Source organism: Chlorocebus sabaeus, chromosome 12 (assembly GCF_047675955.1).
Source record: "Chlorocebus sabaeus isolate Y175 chromosome 12, mChlSab1.0.hap1, whole genome shotgun sequence".
Taxonomy (NCBI): Eukaryota; Metazoa; Chordata; class Mammalia; order Primates; family Cercopithecidae; genus Chlorocebus; species Chlorocebus sabaeus.
The window spans coordinates 45,173,007-45,190,401 of NC_132915.1; the positions used below are offsets into that span (position 1 = coordinate 45,173,007).

The window sequence follows — 17,395 nt, forward strand, 5'->3', positions numbered from 1 at the left end:
AAATATATGGCTAGAATGTGCATTTATAGAAAGTAAATATTTAATATACACTCTGAGTAATGTAAAAGTAAATTTTGACATAATACTCTATCATATTAAGGAAAACTATTATAAACCAGTTCTTTTAAAATCATTTTTAACTTAGTATATCATTGTATCTTTTACTCATAGGTGAAATCGTATTAAACCTTGGTTAGAATTCCACTAAAGATTTAAATGAGCTATCACGATATAGCCAGAATGACCTCTTGTATTTCTTTAATTAGACAGTTATAGTTTATATATGTGATTCCCAAACAGATCAGAGCAGGTTGCTTCACAGCCTAGAATCCTTCAGAAGCTTCCCATGGCTTTCTATTACAATAGTTGGCAAGTATATTGAGCCAAAGAACCCTTTCTTTAAACAAAATCTTATACAAAAGTTCATAGAAAACATTAAAGCAAATTCCAGTTTAAAGAAGCATGGGAGTTGGGAGTCCACTAATTCAAGCATCCTCTTCAAATTTTGCCCAGGCTGGTCTTGAACTCCTGGCCTCAGACAGTCTGCCCACCTCAGCCACCCAAAGTGCTGAGATTACAGGCATTCACCACCACGCCCAGCTGGATACCAATTTTTTAAAGATGACATTTTTTTTCTTTTTTAAATTAGGCACATAGGTGTCTTCTTACATAGCAGCTAAGATCTCCCTAACTAGGGAGAGGTAGCTACAGGTACTGTATTATTGAGCTTGATATCTTGATATACTGTTGTGATAGGGTGGGTTGCTGTTACAAATATTTGAAAGGTGATACTATGCTAGGCAGTCAAATTTTAAGATCTACAGGGAAAGTTAAGTGCTGTTGTTGCTAACTTGTAAAGGAAAGATATTTAAGTCCATTGCTTTTTGAAAGGTTAAAAAAAGCAACAGCCCAATGTGTCTTGAATTATATAAAATTCTGTACTACAGTGGAGTGCTATATAATTCATCATTTCTTTACAAATATTTATTTTTTTATTAGTACATTTAATAAGTGATGACAGTGATCCTACTTTCACACAAGGGATCTTGAGTTGTGCATTCTTCAATTTTTTTTTTTCTTTTTTTGAGACGGAGTCTCGCTCTGTCGCCCAGGCTGGAGTGCAGTGGCGCAATCTCGGCTCACTGCAAGCTCCGCCTCCCGGGTTCACGCCATTCTCCTGCCTCAGCCTCCCGCATTCTTCAATTTTTAACGTTGAAAGTATATCCTTAAATAATACTGAAGCTCTTATTGGACTTCAATATAAGTAGAAAACAACCATTTAAGTATATTAAAGTAACTTACTGACTTTATGGAGTTTGATAAATAAGAGAAATGTTGGTTTTACATTTCCATGGTGATTTACCAGTTAGTAGATTTTATGGAAAATCTGAAGACATTGTTACTAATACTACTGTACTACAGAGTTTAGAAGAAGGTTTTAGATTCAGAAGAAGGGCTCACATTTTGGCATAAGCCTATTTAATAGTTCCATGACTTTGGGGAAATAACTTCTCTGATTCTTAGTTTTCTCATGTAAAACAGGAATGGTAATAGTATATACCTCACTGGATTATAAAGAATCAAATAAACTGATGTAATTATAAAATGCATGAGTTATAATGATAATAATGGTACTTAGTTGTTACTCAAGTAATTTTTCCCGCTAGTGATTGTAGGAGAAATAACAGCAGTTATAATGGCCAGCATTTGTTGAATAGTTACAATATGAGAGGCACTGTCCTACGTGTACAGGAAAATATGTGGAACACTCCCCATAGCAAACATTTGCTGTCCAGAATTTTTTCCCCCGTGGACGTATTTCTAAAATTAAGATAGAAATCAGTAGTAAAATACTTAATGCACAAAAAGTCATCCAATGAATAAATTTTAAGAAAACACTCAAAACTTTGTTTTATTTACTTTTAAGTCTAAAATAACCTAAATTTATTTCCCCAATTTTAAATTTGACCTTCAGATTCTCTTAAATAATTGAATTTTATTGAGTTGGCATTTGATTTACTTTTGTTAAAAATAGTTAATATGTAACATTCACGTTAAATAATGGCCATTTAAATTTTGTAGTACAGTGAAAATATTAATGTAAGAGTATTTTAATTATTAACAGGCTTATTTACCCTATTATTCAATTATATCACCAAAACAATTCTTGAAGTTGAAAGATTTTTCCGATAGTTTTTTATTTAAATGTTAGAAACCCAACTATATGAAGCCCTTTATAAATTATTCACATTTTTTCAAATTCTTAGACATTTGTTTTAGGTAATTCTCAAATGATTTTAAAACAGCATTTAAATTCTAAATGATAGTTTTTTACAACTTAAGTCATAGCTTGACTCATTTAAAATATTGCCAGGGAATTCAGCAACTTTTTGGACCTCCACAAAGCTGGGGTTGTTAGCTCTGCCAAGTTTTTGAGTATGCTATAGCTGGTATGGTCAAACAGAAGGGCCCATGTGTATTCTGTCCCATTGTATTTCTTAGGTATTTGCTAAGAGAATGTAGAGGTCATAGAAGAGCTGATTTTGTTATAGCAGCATCATGATGGTTATCATTTGCAGGTAGTTCTGTGTCTTGAGGTCTGCAGTGCAGCCAAATGCAGTTTGCTTTATACTCTGAGAAAACATTACTGCCACGTTACTGCTTACATGCCATGTGTCACAGTAAATCTAGCTACCACTTGTCTGTTTTGTACTTTTCTGAGTATATTTTCCAGTTGAGAGGGTTTTTGTGGTTCTCTTTACTATCCTCCTTTTTTTTTTTGTCATTTAAAATGTGTTTTAACGATTTCCCACCTTACTTCACTGTTATCTAATATGTTTAGTCTATCACAAAGAGTTTTGTGCTTTATATGTGAGGCTTAGAACAAATAGCATTCAATATATTTTGAATACTTTTATGAAGTTCCTTTTTATTCCATATTTTATTATTGATCACTTTCAGTTAGTTTACTGGGAAGAATTAGCTTTTTTATTTTATATTGACACCATTTAGGAAGACATTTTCAAAGGCATATGTGAGAATAAGATACAGATAATCATGAGGCATTATACAACAAAATCTTATAGGATACTTGGAAATTTTTAAGGTGAGTTTTCATTGCCCATTCGCCCCATTTGTTGTTAATCATCTGTCACATGGCCTATTTATAAAAGTAACGTGTTTTGTACTTTTCTTTGTTAAAATTTCCTTTTATCTTTTTCAAGTGTGATAAAATAATTTAAAAAATTATACATATTTGTGTGTATATATGTAAGTAAATAAATGAGGTAGAAATAGTATAGACCCTCATAAGTTATCATATATAGGTGGAGATTTAAAGAACACTCTGTAATGACATTACATGTAGAAGTGTAATTATTATATTAACCATGCCTTTTACATTTGTGTAGTCTTTTACCATTTATAGGATACCTTAACATCTGTTGTCTTACTAGACATGTGAGTTCTAACTAGGACTGCCATTTATTTAACCCTGAAAGTGGGTAAGTTATTTGAGCTTCAGCTTCAGTTTATTAATATGTCACCTACGTTATGTGTAGGTATTACTAGAAAACAATAAAAGATAGTATCCCTAAGGAAGATTACTTTAAATTACATAACTTTGTAGTTAAATTCCTCATATAAAATATAGGATATGAAGATCAAAATTTATTCAAATACAAACTGTACTATATACCAACATCTTTTATTATTGTATTTTTATTGTAAATTATCTAATTTTTTTTTTTTTTTTTTTAATTTGAGATGGAGTCCCACTCTGTCGCCCAGGCTGGAGTGCAGTGGCGCGATCTCTGCTCACTGCAAGCTCTGCTGCCTCCCAGGTTCACACCATTCTCCTGCCTTAGCCTCCAGAGTAGCTGGGACTACAGGTGCCTGCCACCACACCCGGCTAATTTTTTTTTTGTATTTTTAGTAGAGACGGGATTTCACCGTGTTAGCTAGGATGGTGTTGATCTCCCAACCTCGTGATCTGCCTGCCTCAGCCTCCCAAAGTGCCGGGATTACAGGCATGAGCCACCGTGCCCGGCCCTAATTGTTTTATCTTACAGATTTTCAGGCTTTATTATAAAATATATTATTCTTTAGTTTCATTCCTAACTTGCTTACCCAGCCCTTTTGTAAATTTGGGTGTTATCTCATTTTATGTTTATAGTTTCTGTGACAACCTGTACAGTTTGATCCACCTAGCAAGTATGTAATTAATTATTTTAATGTAATTTTTTAGTTATTGTAACAGTAGGGCTGAAAATAGCCTTATTTCCTTTTTAAACATTAATTTTACTAAGCTTTTTAACTAAATGTATTGTAATCTAGAGATGTTTATTTAAAGAAACAGTCAGACAGCAATAAGTTTATTTTTCTTTAAATATTCTATTTTTTCCCCCGATCAGGAAATGTAGCCTAGTTCTTATAACACTTGTGTTGTTGTCTTTCCTTTCATTTTGTATGACTAACTTTTTATACCAAATTGAATAAGCCATTAGCTTTTAGTGTGTAGGAATGTAGATCCATAGATATTTCCCATTAGACAAAAGAAAATCTATAAAAGCAATATCCCCTGGGGCTTGGTCTTCCTAGCAGCCTAATGGTCTAAAGCACTGCTATACTGTACCCTTCTGAGAAAGAACTATGTTGGGTGATTCGCTTGGCATCCAGAAATCTTAGTTGAAGAGATATGCATACTCTTTAAGATAACTTTAATGTTTGTACTGTACCATATTTATTAATTAAATATTCCAATTCAGGGAATTCATTTCATAAATTTTTTATTTCAAAAACCATTTCTAAACAGAATGATACACTTTGTATCTCTTATGCAGTTTTCAACTAGAGTTTGCTGAAACAATGAGAGAGACTATATTTAGATAGCCACATTGTTTTGATAAGGTTTTTTTTTTCCTAAAGAATTTTACTTCAAAAAAGACCTCCATTGGTGATAGTTATACAACTCTATGAATACGTGCTGAATTGTACACTTTAAAAGAGTGAATTGTTTAGTATGTGGATTATATCTCAGTAAAGCTGTTATTTAAAAAAATTTTCATTGCACAAAATGTTTTCATAGGTGTGAAGTAATAGAATTTCAATTTATTTTATAATTAATTAAAAATTATTATCTTAATAAACATTTGAAGCTTTGGAAATATAAAATTATGTTTGACTTAAAATAATTTTTGCTGTTATTCAATAGTAACACATGCTTATTATAGAAACTTCAGAAACTATGGATAAGAAAAAATACATTTAAAAAATGTATGGGTCATTTAATTTTCACATCTACCATGTATTCTATTCCTAAGCTTTTCCTATACTTGACTACTTCCTTTGTATCCATACTTTTCTTGCCAGCTTTTATTAATAGTAAATAACTTTTCATGATCATTTCGGGAAACAATAAAATGTTAGTATTTTCTTATAGGAGTAGTTAAGTGAAAGCATTGTTTTTTTTCCTTAACAGAGAAAATGAAGATAAGCAATGACATCATTATCTAAAAAGAAATGCAATAAAGATATTATATAATAGCTTTTGAAATACAGTCATTTTGGAATACCATTGTAAAAATTCACTTTAAAACATTTTGGATTTAAAATGAAAACTGGAAATCTTTGATAAATAATATTGTGACATTGGTTCTTGTGTAGGTAGAATATTTTTTTCTGCTCTTTAAAAGACTCTTGTTATCATATCTAGCCTTAACTTTCTAACAGCTAAAATTGTTCACAACACTGTTTAAAGATAAATTCATATCAGGCTGTGAATTTTTTTTCTTGGTAAATATTAAGACCTGAGTACAAAATGAGGGCTGTATTGTGGATTAAGTGAAATATCTCAAGGCTGTGCTGTTCTGATAACTGAACCTGAAGTGACCTTTCTCAGACACAATTACAGAGCTGTATGTTTTTCCTTTAATTTCATCAGGGGTTTAATTAGTATACAAATAAAACTTCCCTTATCTTCCTTTCTACCTAATTGGCTTGTCTTCACTTATATATGAAGTATGTGAAAGTGGGCTGTAATTAGGGTGACCGTGTTAACCTTTTTTCCTCAAATGTACTGTTGCTTAAAGGCCTCAAGGCCTAAAAACAGTGCTTTGGATTATTGCTTTGCAATCACTATGGCTGTCCCATAGGTTTTCTCATGAGCAGAAGGGCTTTGGGTGCTGCAGGTTCCCACTGCTTAACAGGATCTTCATTCTTCTCCCCACTAAATGTTTATTGATTATCTCGCTGTTCCAGGCTCAGCCTCCAACAACTTAATATCAGGTGACAGTCAGGAGAGTTCTCCAAGTAATTAGAGTTGAGCATTGGGGGAACAATTAGGAGCAGAGTTATTAAACTTGATTTATCCTATTCTCTCCTGAACAGTTTCTTGGATATCAGAACATCACACTTTCACAATCTACCCTGGTTGAGAAATTAGTGGCTAACCTGCTGCTTATCATTGTTGCCTTGCTGCCTAGAGGCGCACCCTCTTGGTTTCAGTCATTCAGTTGGAAATATTAGAGTCCATAAAGTTTATCATGGGTTTTAATTAGATCAATCTGAACAGGAGAAAAGAAAAGCTGAATTTAAAATTATATGTGATATATGGATATATATTTGTAAATATATATGTGATACATATATGTACTCAAATGTATTTTTCTTTAAATCTCAGTGTTAGGATTTTTAAATATTCTGTTTTTGTTATTTAAAAAAGGTTAGGTATTAGGGAAAAGACATATTCTTGAATTGTGGTTTATGTCTTAGTGTTTTATACCCATCCCCATCAATCTTAGGGCCCACTGATGTATTTCATGATGTCATTCTCCTCTTTTCAAATGAGAATTCTATAAGTTATGATCTTTTTTCCAAAAAACTATATTATCTTTTTGTTTTCATACTCAAGGAAGTGTGAATTATATCACTTTGTTTATACCACTTTTTGTTTCTTTTCTATGCCCTTGAAATAAGCTTTAGAAGAGTTTGGTGACTCCTGTCGTTTGCCCCTCAGACATGAAAATGAAAGAATGGAAACGAGAAGATTTAGCTATGTAGTAGAAATTCTAATGTTATGAGTTATATGTTCTTTGAAAGGATATGATAGGATGGTTGAAAAGTCAAGTGTGGGTTTCAAAGTCATGGATTCCCACAGATTGGATCAGCAAGCTTCAGTCTGGATAAGGTTAGAGATAATATACTGAATGCTGGATAGTCCCCTCACAAATATGCACCTCTAGTCATAAGAGTTACTGAGCAGAAGAATTTGAATGGATTGGCACAAGTGTATTGTTTTTGTTGGAAGAATTCAAGCTTTATCCATAACTGGTGGTGGACCATTAGTTTGATCTTCATATTTGAAAAATTGTTTTTTTGTTGCTTGAAAGATGTCAGAAATGCTGACTTTAAAAGGAACTCAAAAGGATTTTACTTTTTTAAATAAAGAAAGTTCATGATGCTTTAGTGCATTTATCTTAGCATTGGCGCAAAATTAGTAGGTTTAGCGTGGTTTTAAAAATTTACTCTTTGCCATGTTTTTAAAGTTGGTTTGAATCAGTGACTATTTCTGTGGTGCAACGTGTGTGAAGATCTGTTAATAGTGAAGATTTAAAACAAAATACAATGTCTCATAAGTGGTCATAGTTTGTTTAATTTTTTGATTTATATTTGTTTGACAGTAACTTGACTATTTGAAAAGTGAATTTTAAAACTTCTAATGTTTTAAAATACCTGGTTTGACTGATGATGGCTTTCAATTCACCAGCAGTTAGAGGGAATTGATTGAAAACACAGCTTAAGTTTTTATACTATTCATTTTTTAAATACTACCCATTGTGAATGCACTGAAAGAATACTGTTAGAAGAGTTTTACACATGAAATTATAACATTTTTGTTTATTCTTTACTAGGTTTTTGAAGCACAGTGTGGGTGTTAATGTGTGGCTAAACTGAGCAAGAAGAAAAATTTATGTGTATGCAGTCAATTATTTAGCTCACCATCCAACAAATTTAATCAAAAACTGTTTGATAAGCTTACTCTAGAAATTTTTTAGGCAAAGGAGTAAGAAGATTTTTAGTGTTAAGTGATCCTCTGATCCCTGTACTATTTTGCATCCTAGAATTTTAAGTGAGGTCTGGAAAATACTTCTCTCAATTGTGAGCTTCTGATTCTAAGCCTGCAATATAAAGTTGCGCAATTGCATCTTGAAATTTTTGCGCTAAGTAAATATTTCAAATTAAAGTAGACAGAAAATATAAATCAACAGATTTTGTACTTCTGTGACTAAGAAAATATTTATAGAACACAAATAATTCTGAATGCAAGTATTATTTATAACTTCATTAGTTAAAACATGTTGATCCTATTTGTGTTGCGATCCTTGACGTAAGAGTTATTTACTGGGAAGCGAGTGAATTTTATTTTGGAGTCCAATTTGTTTGTTTGCTGAAATGTCTGTAGCCACCTAACTATGTATTTATAAAGACAGTGGTGGTACTGTTTCATCTTGGGTTTACAATTTTCTTATAGATATCCTGGTCTATCATTTTCTCAATCACATGCATAGTTTGGGCATACGATAGTTCTTAACTCTAGTTCTATTTAGAATAAAATTGACTCTAAATTTCGTGTGCTTTCTACCCTGAAAACTTTATTTTTTCATCATTAAAAGAAAGTACAACTTGAGATTTTTATAATCAGATTATTTTTAGTAAGAATACAGTTTATTTGCCTTGCAGTATTTTAAAAAATAAAATGGAACTGTATTTTGTAACCAAACATTTTCTAAAATCTTATCAGTTCTATCATTTCTAATTAGTAAGTATATAAAATTTTTGCAGAAAATTTGTTAAACTTTGATGTGTAATGACCCAAGTCTACTTCTCAGTCAGTCTGTATTCTTCTTTGTTTAATAGCCTATGGCATAAATTGAAGTTAATTATCAGGGCTGACAAGTAACTCTGTTTTCTGTCTGCTTGCAGAGTCTCTCCGAGGCAAAGATGGAGCTGAGAAGAAAAGATCAATCTCTGCGTCAGCTCAATAGACATCTTACCCAGCTGGAGCAGGACAAGCGTCGACTAGAGGAGAACATCCATGATGCAGAGAGTGCCCTCCGCATGGCAGCCAAGTGAGCATTTGGACCTTGGGGAGATCACTTAAAACAGACAAAAGATCAATTCTTACTTTCATGCTCCGGGTTTTAGCCCTGGATAATACAGTGTTAGAAAACAAAAGTACAGCTGTCTTTCTTTGAAATTCTCTGATATATCCTCAAAAAAGAAAAACTCTTAACATACTAAATGTATATTTTATTGAGAAACCTCAGAAAAGTATAAGCTTCTATAAAACCTCTAATTATGCTTATTTTGGGCTCCGTTGTAGTGTTACGTGTTAGAAACTATGTTTTATTAATGTGAAATGTAAGACTCTATTTATAAGTTTTTCATAGTATCTTCTGTTATACATTCCTATTCTCTTCTGCCTCACTGTCTCTGAAAGTTTGCTCTGCATATATTATTATATACTAATATTGCAAGTACTATTTCCATAAAGAAATGTTAGCATACAATCAGCATATGTATCATAGCATTTAAAAAATACAATAAAACATTGATCATGAAAACTCATTTAATTTTTATAGCTGTATATTCTAATATTTTAAGTAGAAAAACATACAGTTTTCAGAGTAGACCACTATGTAAATGTGATGAAAATGTCTTTCCTTTTTTTTTGAAACCAAGTAATCAAGTTGACATACATTATGAAGTTCACATTGAACAGTTCTCTTGGGTATTTTTATTTGTTCCTCATATCAAATTTCATGGAATACTTTAAGACAGTTCTTTGTGCAACAGCATGGCTTAAAGAAAATCTATTTTCAAGGAATAAAGAAACATCTAATTTTGATAAACTCAGTGTTTTCTAACTTTAGAATTCTGAATTTCTTTACTTGCAAAAATATATGTTTATTAAATATTTTTTGAGAGAAACTCTTAAGCATAAAATATCATCAAATATGAATGTAATCTGTAAACTACAGAATGTGTATAAATCACTGAACAAGGAATCAGCAATCTTCAGATATTCATAAGCTTTGCCACTGGGTTTGTGACATTGCTCAAACATAATGAAAACATGAATTGACACAAGGCCAAAATATTGGCATATTTGAATAACCACTGAGAGGTTTTTGGGAAATTGTAAAGCAATATAATGATGCACCACCATATAAGGTGTATGTTTTTGTTATTTTTTAAAATATAAGTTTGACTGAATCAGTTTTTTTGTTATTGTTCACTCCCAGTTTCATCATGTCAAATGAGAGGCTTAGCCCAGGTAATTTCCAGTGAGTCTTATAGCACTGAGAAAATTCTGAGATGAATGAAAATAGGCTTATAAAACCTCCAGATTCCAGTTGTATTTTCAAAACAGTGCTGCTAATTCAGTATTTTGACATGTCTATGATCTGTGACCATGGGCACATGTTTTTATAAAACTAAAGAAAGCTAATTTGAAATCTGGAGAACTAATACATTATTTACAGTTTTCAATTTCAATTTACAATTAGATTTTTATCTTCAGTATTTTCATTCAAACTTTTTATTTCATTATGAAGGCTAAATTCAATATACTAGGCTGATAGGAGAAACTAGTAACTTTGCATATTCCTAGACAAGTCACGGAGGAGTTTTCTGTGTAATTATTATAGCATAAAAAGACTGTGTAGAAAGGAAAATACTATTTTACATAGTATGGTCATTTATTATATATCCCCATCACTAAGATTTTTAAAGTCTTTTTCATTAGAAATAGAAGAATGAAGTTTTGCCATTTACAGCACATTTTAAATGATCAATAATGTAATTGTAATTTTTTTTTCTTTGTTTTTCACTTTTTTACCTTTTTACTCTCCCCTACCCCGATTTAGGACAGGCAACAAAATTTAAGATATGTGTTAAATGTGGAAATATGTCAGTGAATATGGTTAGTTTTTGTACATTTAAAAGGAGAACAATGAATTAAAAATCAAAATTTAAAAAGGTAAAATAAATTAAAAAAATAAAAGGAGAACAATGATATCAGACCCTTATTTTTTAATACTAGTGATTTATATTAAAATGTGTAACAGTTGTAGTAAGGTTTGAGTTTTACTAACACTTAATCTTTCTTTTATTTTTTCTAGAGACAAAGAATATGTTGCAAATCACATGAGAGCAGTAGAAAATACGCTTCACAAGGTACTGTAATTTTTCTTTAATATTGTTCAATTTGTATCATGACACCTAGTCATTATTTTTATTAGCCACAAAGTTCTTTAATTCATTTTGTAACTTAAAAAAAAAATTAACAAAAAGATGCTATGCAGATGACTGGAAATTTCCATTACATAGTGCTATATTGCATGCTTTTTTCAGAATTCACTTTATATATTTAATAAGACTATGAAAATAGTGGTTTCCCCAAACTGGTGTAATTGTACTTGGAATTATTTGCGGTCTTTGCTGAACAAAGCAGAGGTCATTAAGATTCTTATATGTCTCATAATGATAAAATGTTTGACCACACTGTCTAACCTCTTACCACTCTTAAACCAACAGTCCTATATGTATATATATGTATGGAGAGAAACATGTATTTTATTTAATAATACTCATATATGTAAACTAGGTAGTAATGTTATTCAAATTGAAATTTTCTTTCTTACTTGTAAGAATATATTCTTAAAGTAGAAATTTAATTATTTAATATATTCTATTGTTTTCAAATTTGATTACTCCTGTATGATAAACTCTGAGTGTTAATTTGCAGTGATGAACAGCATAATAAAAGTATTATGATATTTTTAAAAACATAATATATTTACTGACCATGTGTTTTGTTAGCACTCCACTCTGCACTGAAAGATATGTTCATTATTTCATCATTCAAAAGCAGAGAAACATTATTTATGTGTTTCTGCTACTGTCTGATAGGCAAATTATTGGAAATGCAAACATTAAGTACTTTAAAGATACATGGAGTTTATGAATGAATCATATTTAGAATAACCTTGTAAATCAGTTTTTAATATAATATCATTTTATAAGTCACTTAAAATACCCTAAAACTAACTTTTTGAAGGGTATATTAAATAAAAATTAGCAAACTAATAGTTAATGCATTTTAACATTTTAAAAACAATGGGCCCCTGTATTCTTTTATATTTTGAAAGTGACCAGCATTATTTCATGTCAACAAAAGTATTTTGGAAAAGAAAAATAATCTGAGTGCTATTTCCTAAGCTTCTTTGAAACTATGATTTCTCCCCTTTCCCATTTAAAAAAGTTTAGCTAGTCAGTATAGTTTAAATATAGTCACATTAAATTTATATGTGCCACAAATCTGTAATTTAGATTTGCAGTGAAAGAGACATCTTTGGTATTTTTTTTGGACTTGGTAGATAGAAAAGTCAATTACGTCATATACATGGCACACCCTTTTATATAGTTAATGTTGACTTTGAAATCCAGTTGGTTTTTCATCATCCCAGTTGGAGGAAAAAAAAGTTAGACAGCAGCTAACTTGGGGAATGAACTTTGACATCAGGGAAAAACCATCACCAACATGAAATGTAAATGTTGTACCTTCTTCTTTTCTTATGAAAATGGCAAAATATATCATTTAAATATGATAAAGACTGATTGCAACAGGATGATTAGAATCATACAGTTCTTCAGTTGTAGTTCATCTTTTGATTTTTATGTCATACGGAAAGAAAGCGGTCTGTAAAGCTAGTCTATAGCCATTGTAGATTTACTTTTGCTTTATGGCTTTTTCTCTCTTCAGATTTAGTAGTTAATTATTTTGATTTATGTCTTTAGAAAATTCTATTAATATAGTGGTTTTAAAATTATCAATTACTTTTCAAGCTTAAAGTGAAAACTTAGGAAAGATAATTGGAGATAATTCTCTTTTCTGTGAGGTATGAGTGAGAATGAATGAGTGATAAGGAGGTGGCCCAGAGAGTCCTCTAAAGGTCTCAGGAATATGCACGCCCACCTGTCTTCATGCCAGAGTTCAATAGGTTTATTTTTCTGGCTGCCTTGGACTTTCCATTGGCATTTTGCTGTCTTTGATGAAACAAAGAGTAGTGTGGAAGGAGGGTCCAGGCTCTTTCACAGGATGGTAAAAATCAATATGGATACATCCAAACTCTTTAGCAGAGTTTACTGTGCATAGTAAAATAGTATGACTATTTATATTTCTTACTGTTTTAAACATATGTGTTTTCAAGGTTGGTACCATTCATTCTAGAATAAAACTAAGTCTTACCCACTGAGTTGAATTTTAATAGTAACTTCTGACACTAATCAAATAGAAGAAAGAACTTGTTTTCCTGCAGACATCATTTCTTTTCTTGGATGTTAAGGAACTTACCTGAACATATTTGTTTTTAGGAAAAACAATTACATCTGGTTTATACTTGTTAGCTTTTAAGCAACACATTTCATTCAACTTTTCAAATACTACAACTGTATTACACAGAACAGTTGGTTAGATATTATTTTCAAAATTCCATTTGGGACTGGTAGCTATTTAATAAGGAAGGTCAGTCATTTCAGTTAAAAAACATAGTTTTTTTTCCAAAGAAATGTAAGTTTTATATTAATTTCATTTAGATATATATTTTTATGCCCATTTTTAATGTAGGTCAGAACTTAATTTTATAAAACACTGTTTTGGGGGGCCCAATTTCAAGGTATTGGAGATAAGAAACATAAGAACAAGAAGAAACAAAATCATCATAACTTTTCATGAGTTGCATTTTTAAAAACACACCCTTCTCTCTTGAGTTGAAATTTTGGCTGCTTTTTATTTTTTTGGAAAATCCAAAACTGTTGAACTTGTTTTGAAAAAACTCTCCAGCTTAACCATTTTAAAGTGCGCAGTTCAGTGGCTTTCAGTATGTGCACCCATCACAGCTAATTCTGGAACATTTGCATCACTCCAAAAGAAACCCAGTACCCAAGAAGCAATTATTTCTTATATCCCTTTCCCCTACATCCTGGCAAACACTGACCTGCCTTCTGTCTCTATGGATTTTCCTGTTCTGGACATTTCATGTAAATGGAATAATACAATATGTGGTTTTAGATGTCTGGCTTCTTTCATTTAGCATAATTTATTCAAAGGTCATTCACGTTGTGGCATTTATTGATACATCATTCCCTTTTATGGCTGAATAATATGCCATTGTATAGTTATACCACATTTGGCATTCATCAGCTGATGGACACTGGATTGTTTACTCTTCTTGGTTATTATGAATAGTGAATGCTGTTGTGAAATTTTGTGTAAAAATTTTTGTTTGAAGGTCTGTTTTCACTTCTCTTAGGTATGTAGCTAGCAGTGGAACTGCTGGATCATATAACAATACTTTGATAACTTTTTGAGGAACCACAAAACTGTTTTCCACAGTGACTGCACCATTTTAAATCTGCACCATTATGGACAAGCATTCTAATTTTTCCACATCCTTGCTCACAATTGTTAGTTTCAATTTTTGTTAATGGCCATCCTAGTGGCTATTATATAGTATCTCACTGTGGTTTTTGATTTGCATTTTCCTAATGACTAACAATGTTGAACATGTTTTCATGTGATTATTGATTATTTGTCTTCTTTGGAGAAATGTCTCCTCACATCCTTTGCCCATTTTTAAATCGGGTTGATTGTCTTTTTGTTGTTGAGTTTTTTTGTTTTTTTTTTTTTAAATTTATTTATTATTATTATTATACTTTAAGTTTTAGGGTACATGTGCATAACCTGCAGGTTTGTTACATATGTATACTTGTGCCATGTTGGTGTACTGCACCCATCAACTCGTCAGCACCCATCAACTCGTCATTTACATCAGGTATAACTCTCAATGCCATCCCTCCCCCCTCCCCCCTCCCCCCTCCCCATGATAGCCCCCGGTGTGTGATGTTCCCCTTCCCAAGTCCAAGTGATCTCATTGTTCAGTTCCCACCTATGAGTGAGAACATGCGGTGTTTGGTTTTCTGTTCTTGTGATAGTTTGCTCAGAATGATGGTTTCCAGCTGCATCCATGTCCCTACAAAGGACACAAACTCATCCGTTTTTATGGCTGCATAGTATTCCATGGTGTATATGTGCCACATTTTCTTAATTCAGTCTGTCACTGATGGACATTTGGGTTGATTCCAAGTCTTTGCTATTGTGAATAGTGCCGCAATAAACATACGTGTGCATGTGTCTTTATAGCAGCATGATTTATAATCCTTTGGGCATATACCCAGTAATCGGATGGCTGGGTCATATGGTACATCTAGTTCTAGATCTTGAGGAATCGCCATACTGTTTTCCATAATGGTTGAACTAGTTTACAATCCCACCAACAGTGTAAAAGTGTTCCTATTTCTCCACATCCTCTCCAGCACCTGTTGTTTCCTGACTTTTTAATGATCGCCATTCTAACTGGTGTGAGATGGTATCTCATTGTGGTTTTGATTTGCATTTCTCTGATGGCCAGTGATGATGAGCATTTTTTCATGTGTCTGTTGGCTGTATGAATGTCTTCTTTTGAGAAATGTCTGTTCATATCCTTTGCCCACTTTTTGATGGGGTTGTTTGTTTTTTTCTTGTAAATTTGTTTGAGTTCTTTGTAGGTTCTGGATATTAGCCCTTTGTCAGATGAGTAGATTGCAAAAATTTTCTCCCATTCTGTAGGTTGCCTGTTCACTCTGATGGTAGTTTCTTTTGCTGTGCAGAAGCTCTTTAGTTTAATGAGATCCCATTTGTCAATTTTGGCTTTTGCTGCTGTTGCTTTTGGTGTTTTAGACATGAAGTCTTTGCCCATGCCTATGTCCTGAATGGTACTACCTAGGTTTTCCTCTAGGGTTTTTATGGTATTAGGTCTAACATTTAAGTCTCTAATCCATCTTGAATTAATTTTCGTATAAGGAGTAAGGAAAGGATCCAGTTTCAGCTTTCTACTTATGGCTAGCCAATTTTCCCAGCACCATTTATTAAATAGGGAATCCTTTCCCCATTTCTTGTTTCTCTCAGGTTTGTCAAAGATCAGATGGCTGTAGATGTGTGGTATTATTTCTGAGGACTCTGTTCTGTTCCATTGGTCTATATCTCTGTTTTGGTACCAGTACCATGCTGTTTTGGTTCCTGTAGCCTTGTAGTATAGTTTGAAGTCACGTAGCATGATGCCTCCAGCTTTGTTCTTTTGACTTAGGATTGTCTTGGAGATGCGGGCTCTTTTTTGGTTCCATATGAACTTTAAAGCAGTTTTTTTCCAATTCTGTGAAGAAACTCATTGGTAGCTTGATGGGGATGGCATTGAATCTATAAATAACCTTGGGCAGTATGGCCATTTTCACGATATTGATTCTTCCTATCCATGAGCATGCTATGTTCTTCCATTTGTTTATGTCCTCTTTTATTTCACTGAGCAGTGGTTTGTAGTTCTCCTTGAAGAGGTCCTTTACATCCCTTGTAAGTTGGATTCCTAGGTATTTTATTCTCTTTGAAGCAATTGTGAATGGAAGTTCATTCCTGATTTGGCTCTCTGTTTGTCTGTTACTGGTGTATAAGAATGCTTGTGATTTTTGCACATTAATTTTGTATCCTGAGACTTTGCTGAAGTTGCTTATCAGCTTAAGGAGATTTTGGGCTGAGACAATGGGGTTTTCTAAATATACAATCATGTCATCTGCAAAGAGGGACAATTTAACTTCTTCTTTTCCTAACTGAATGCCCTTGATTTCTTTCTCTTGCCTGATTTCCCTAGCCAGAACTTCCAACACTATGTTGAATAGGAGTGGTGAGAGAGGGCATCCCTGTCTTGTGCCAGTTTTCAAAGGGAATTTTTCCAGTTTTTGCCCATTCAGTATGATATTGGCTGTGGGTTTGTCATAAATAGCTCTTATTATTTTGAGGTACGTTCCATCAATACTGAATTTATTGAGCGTTTTTAGCATGAAAGGCTGTTGAATTTTGTCAAAAGCCTTTTCTGCATCTATTGAGATAATGATGTGGTTCTTGTCTTTGGTTCTGTTTATATGCTGGATTATGTTTATTGATTTGCGAATGTTGAACCAGCCTTGCATCCCAGGGATGAAGCCCACTTGATCATGGTGGATAAGCTTTTTGATGTGCTGCTGAATCCGGTTTGCCAGTATTTTATTGAGGATTTTTGCATCGATGTTCATGAGGGATATTGGTCTAAAATTCTCTTTTTTTGTTGTGTCTCTGCCAGGCTTTGGTATCAGGATGATGTTGGCCTCATAAAATGAGTTAGGGAGGATTCCCTCTTTTTCTATTGATTGGAATAGTTTCAGAAGGAATGGTACCAGCTCCTCCTTGTACCTCTGGTAGAATTCA

At 32.6% G+C, this 17,395-nt stretch overlaps 1 protein-coding gene across 6 annotated transcripts in view; it reads left to right on the plus strand.

Annotated features, from left to right (window-relative positions):
- CCDC171 (coiled-coil domain containing 171) overlaps nt 1–17,395 on the plus strand; it is a 398,768-nt gene that overhangs the window by 253,043 nt on the left and 128,330 nt on the right. For all 6 annotated transcript variants that reach the window (XM_007969189.3, XM_073021619.1, XM_007969191.3 and 3 more), the window contains 2 exons: nt 8,983–9,128; nt 11,184–11,238. In XM_007969189.3, the coding sequence (XP_007967380.2) occupies nt 8,983–9,128; nt 11,184–11,238 (201 nt within the window). The remainder of the gene's footprint in view (nt 1–8,982; nt 9,129–11,183; nt 11,239–17,395) is intronic.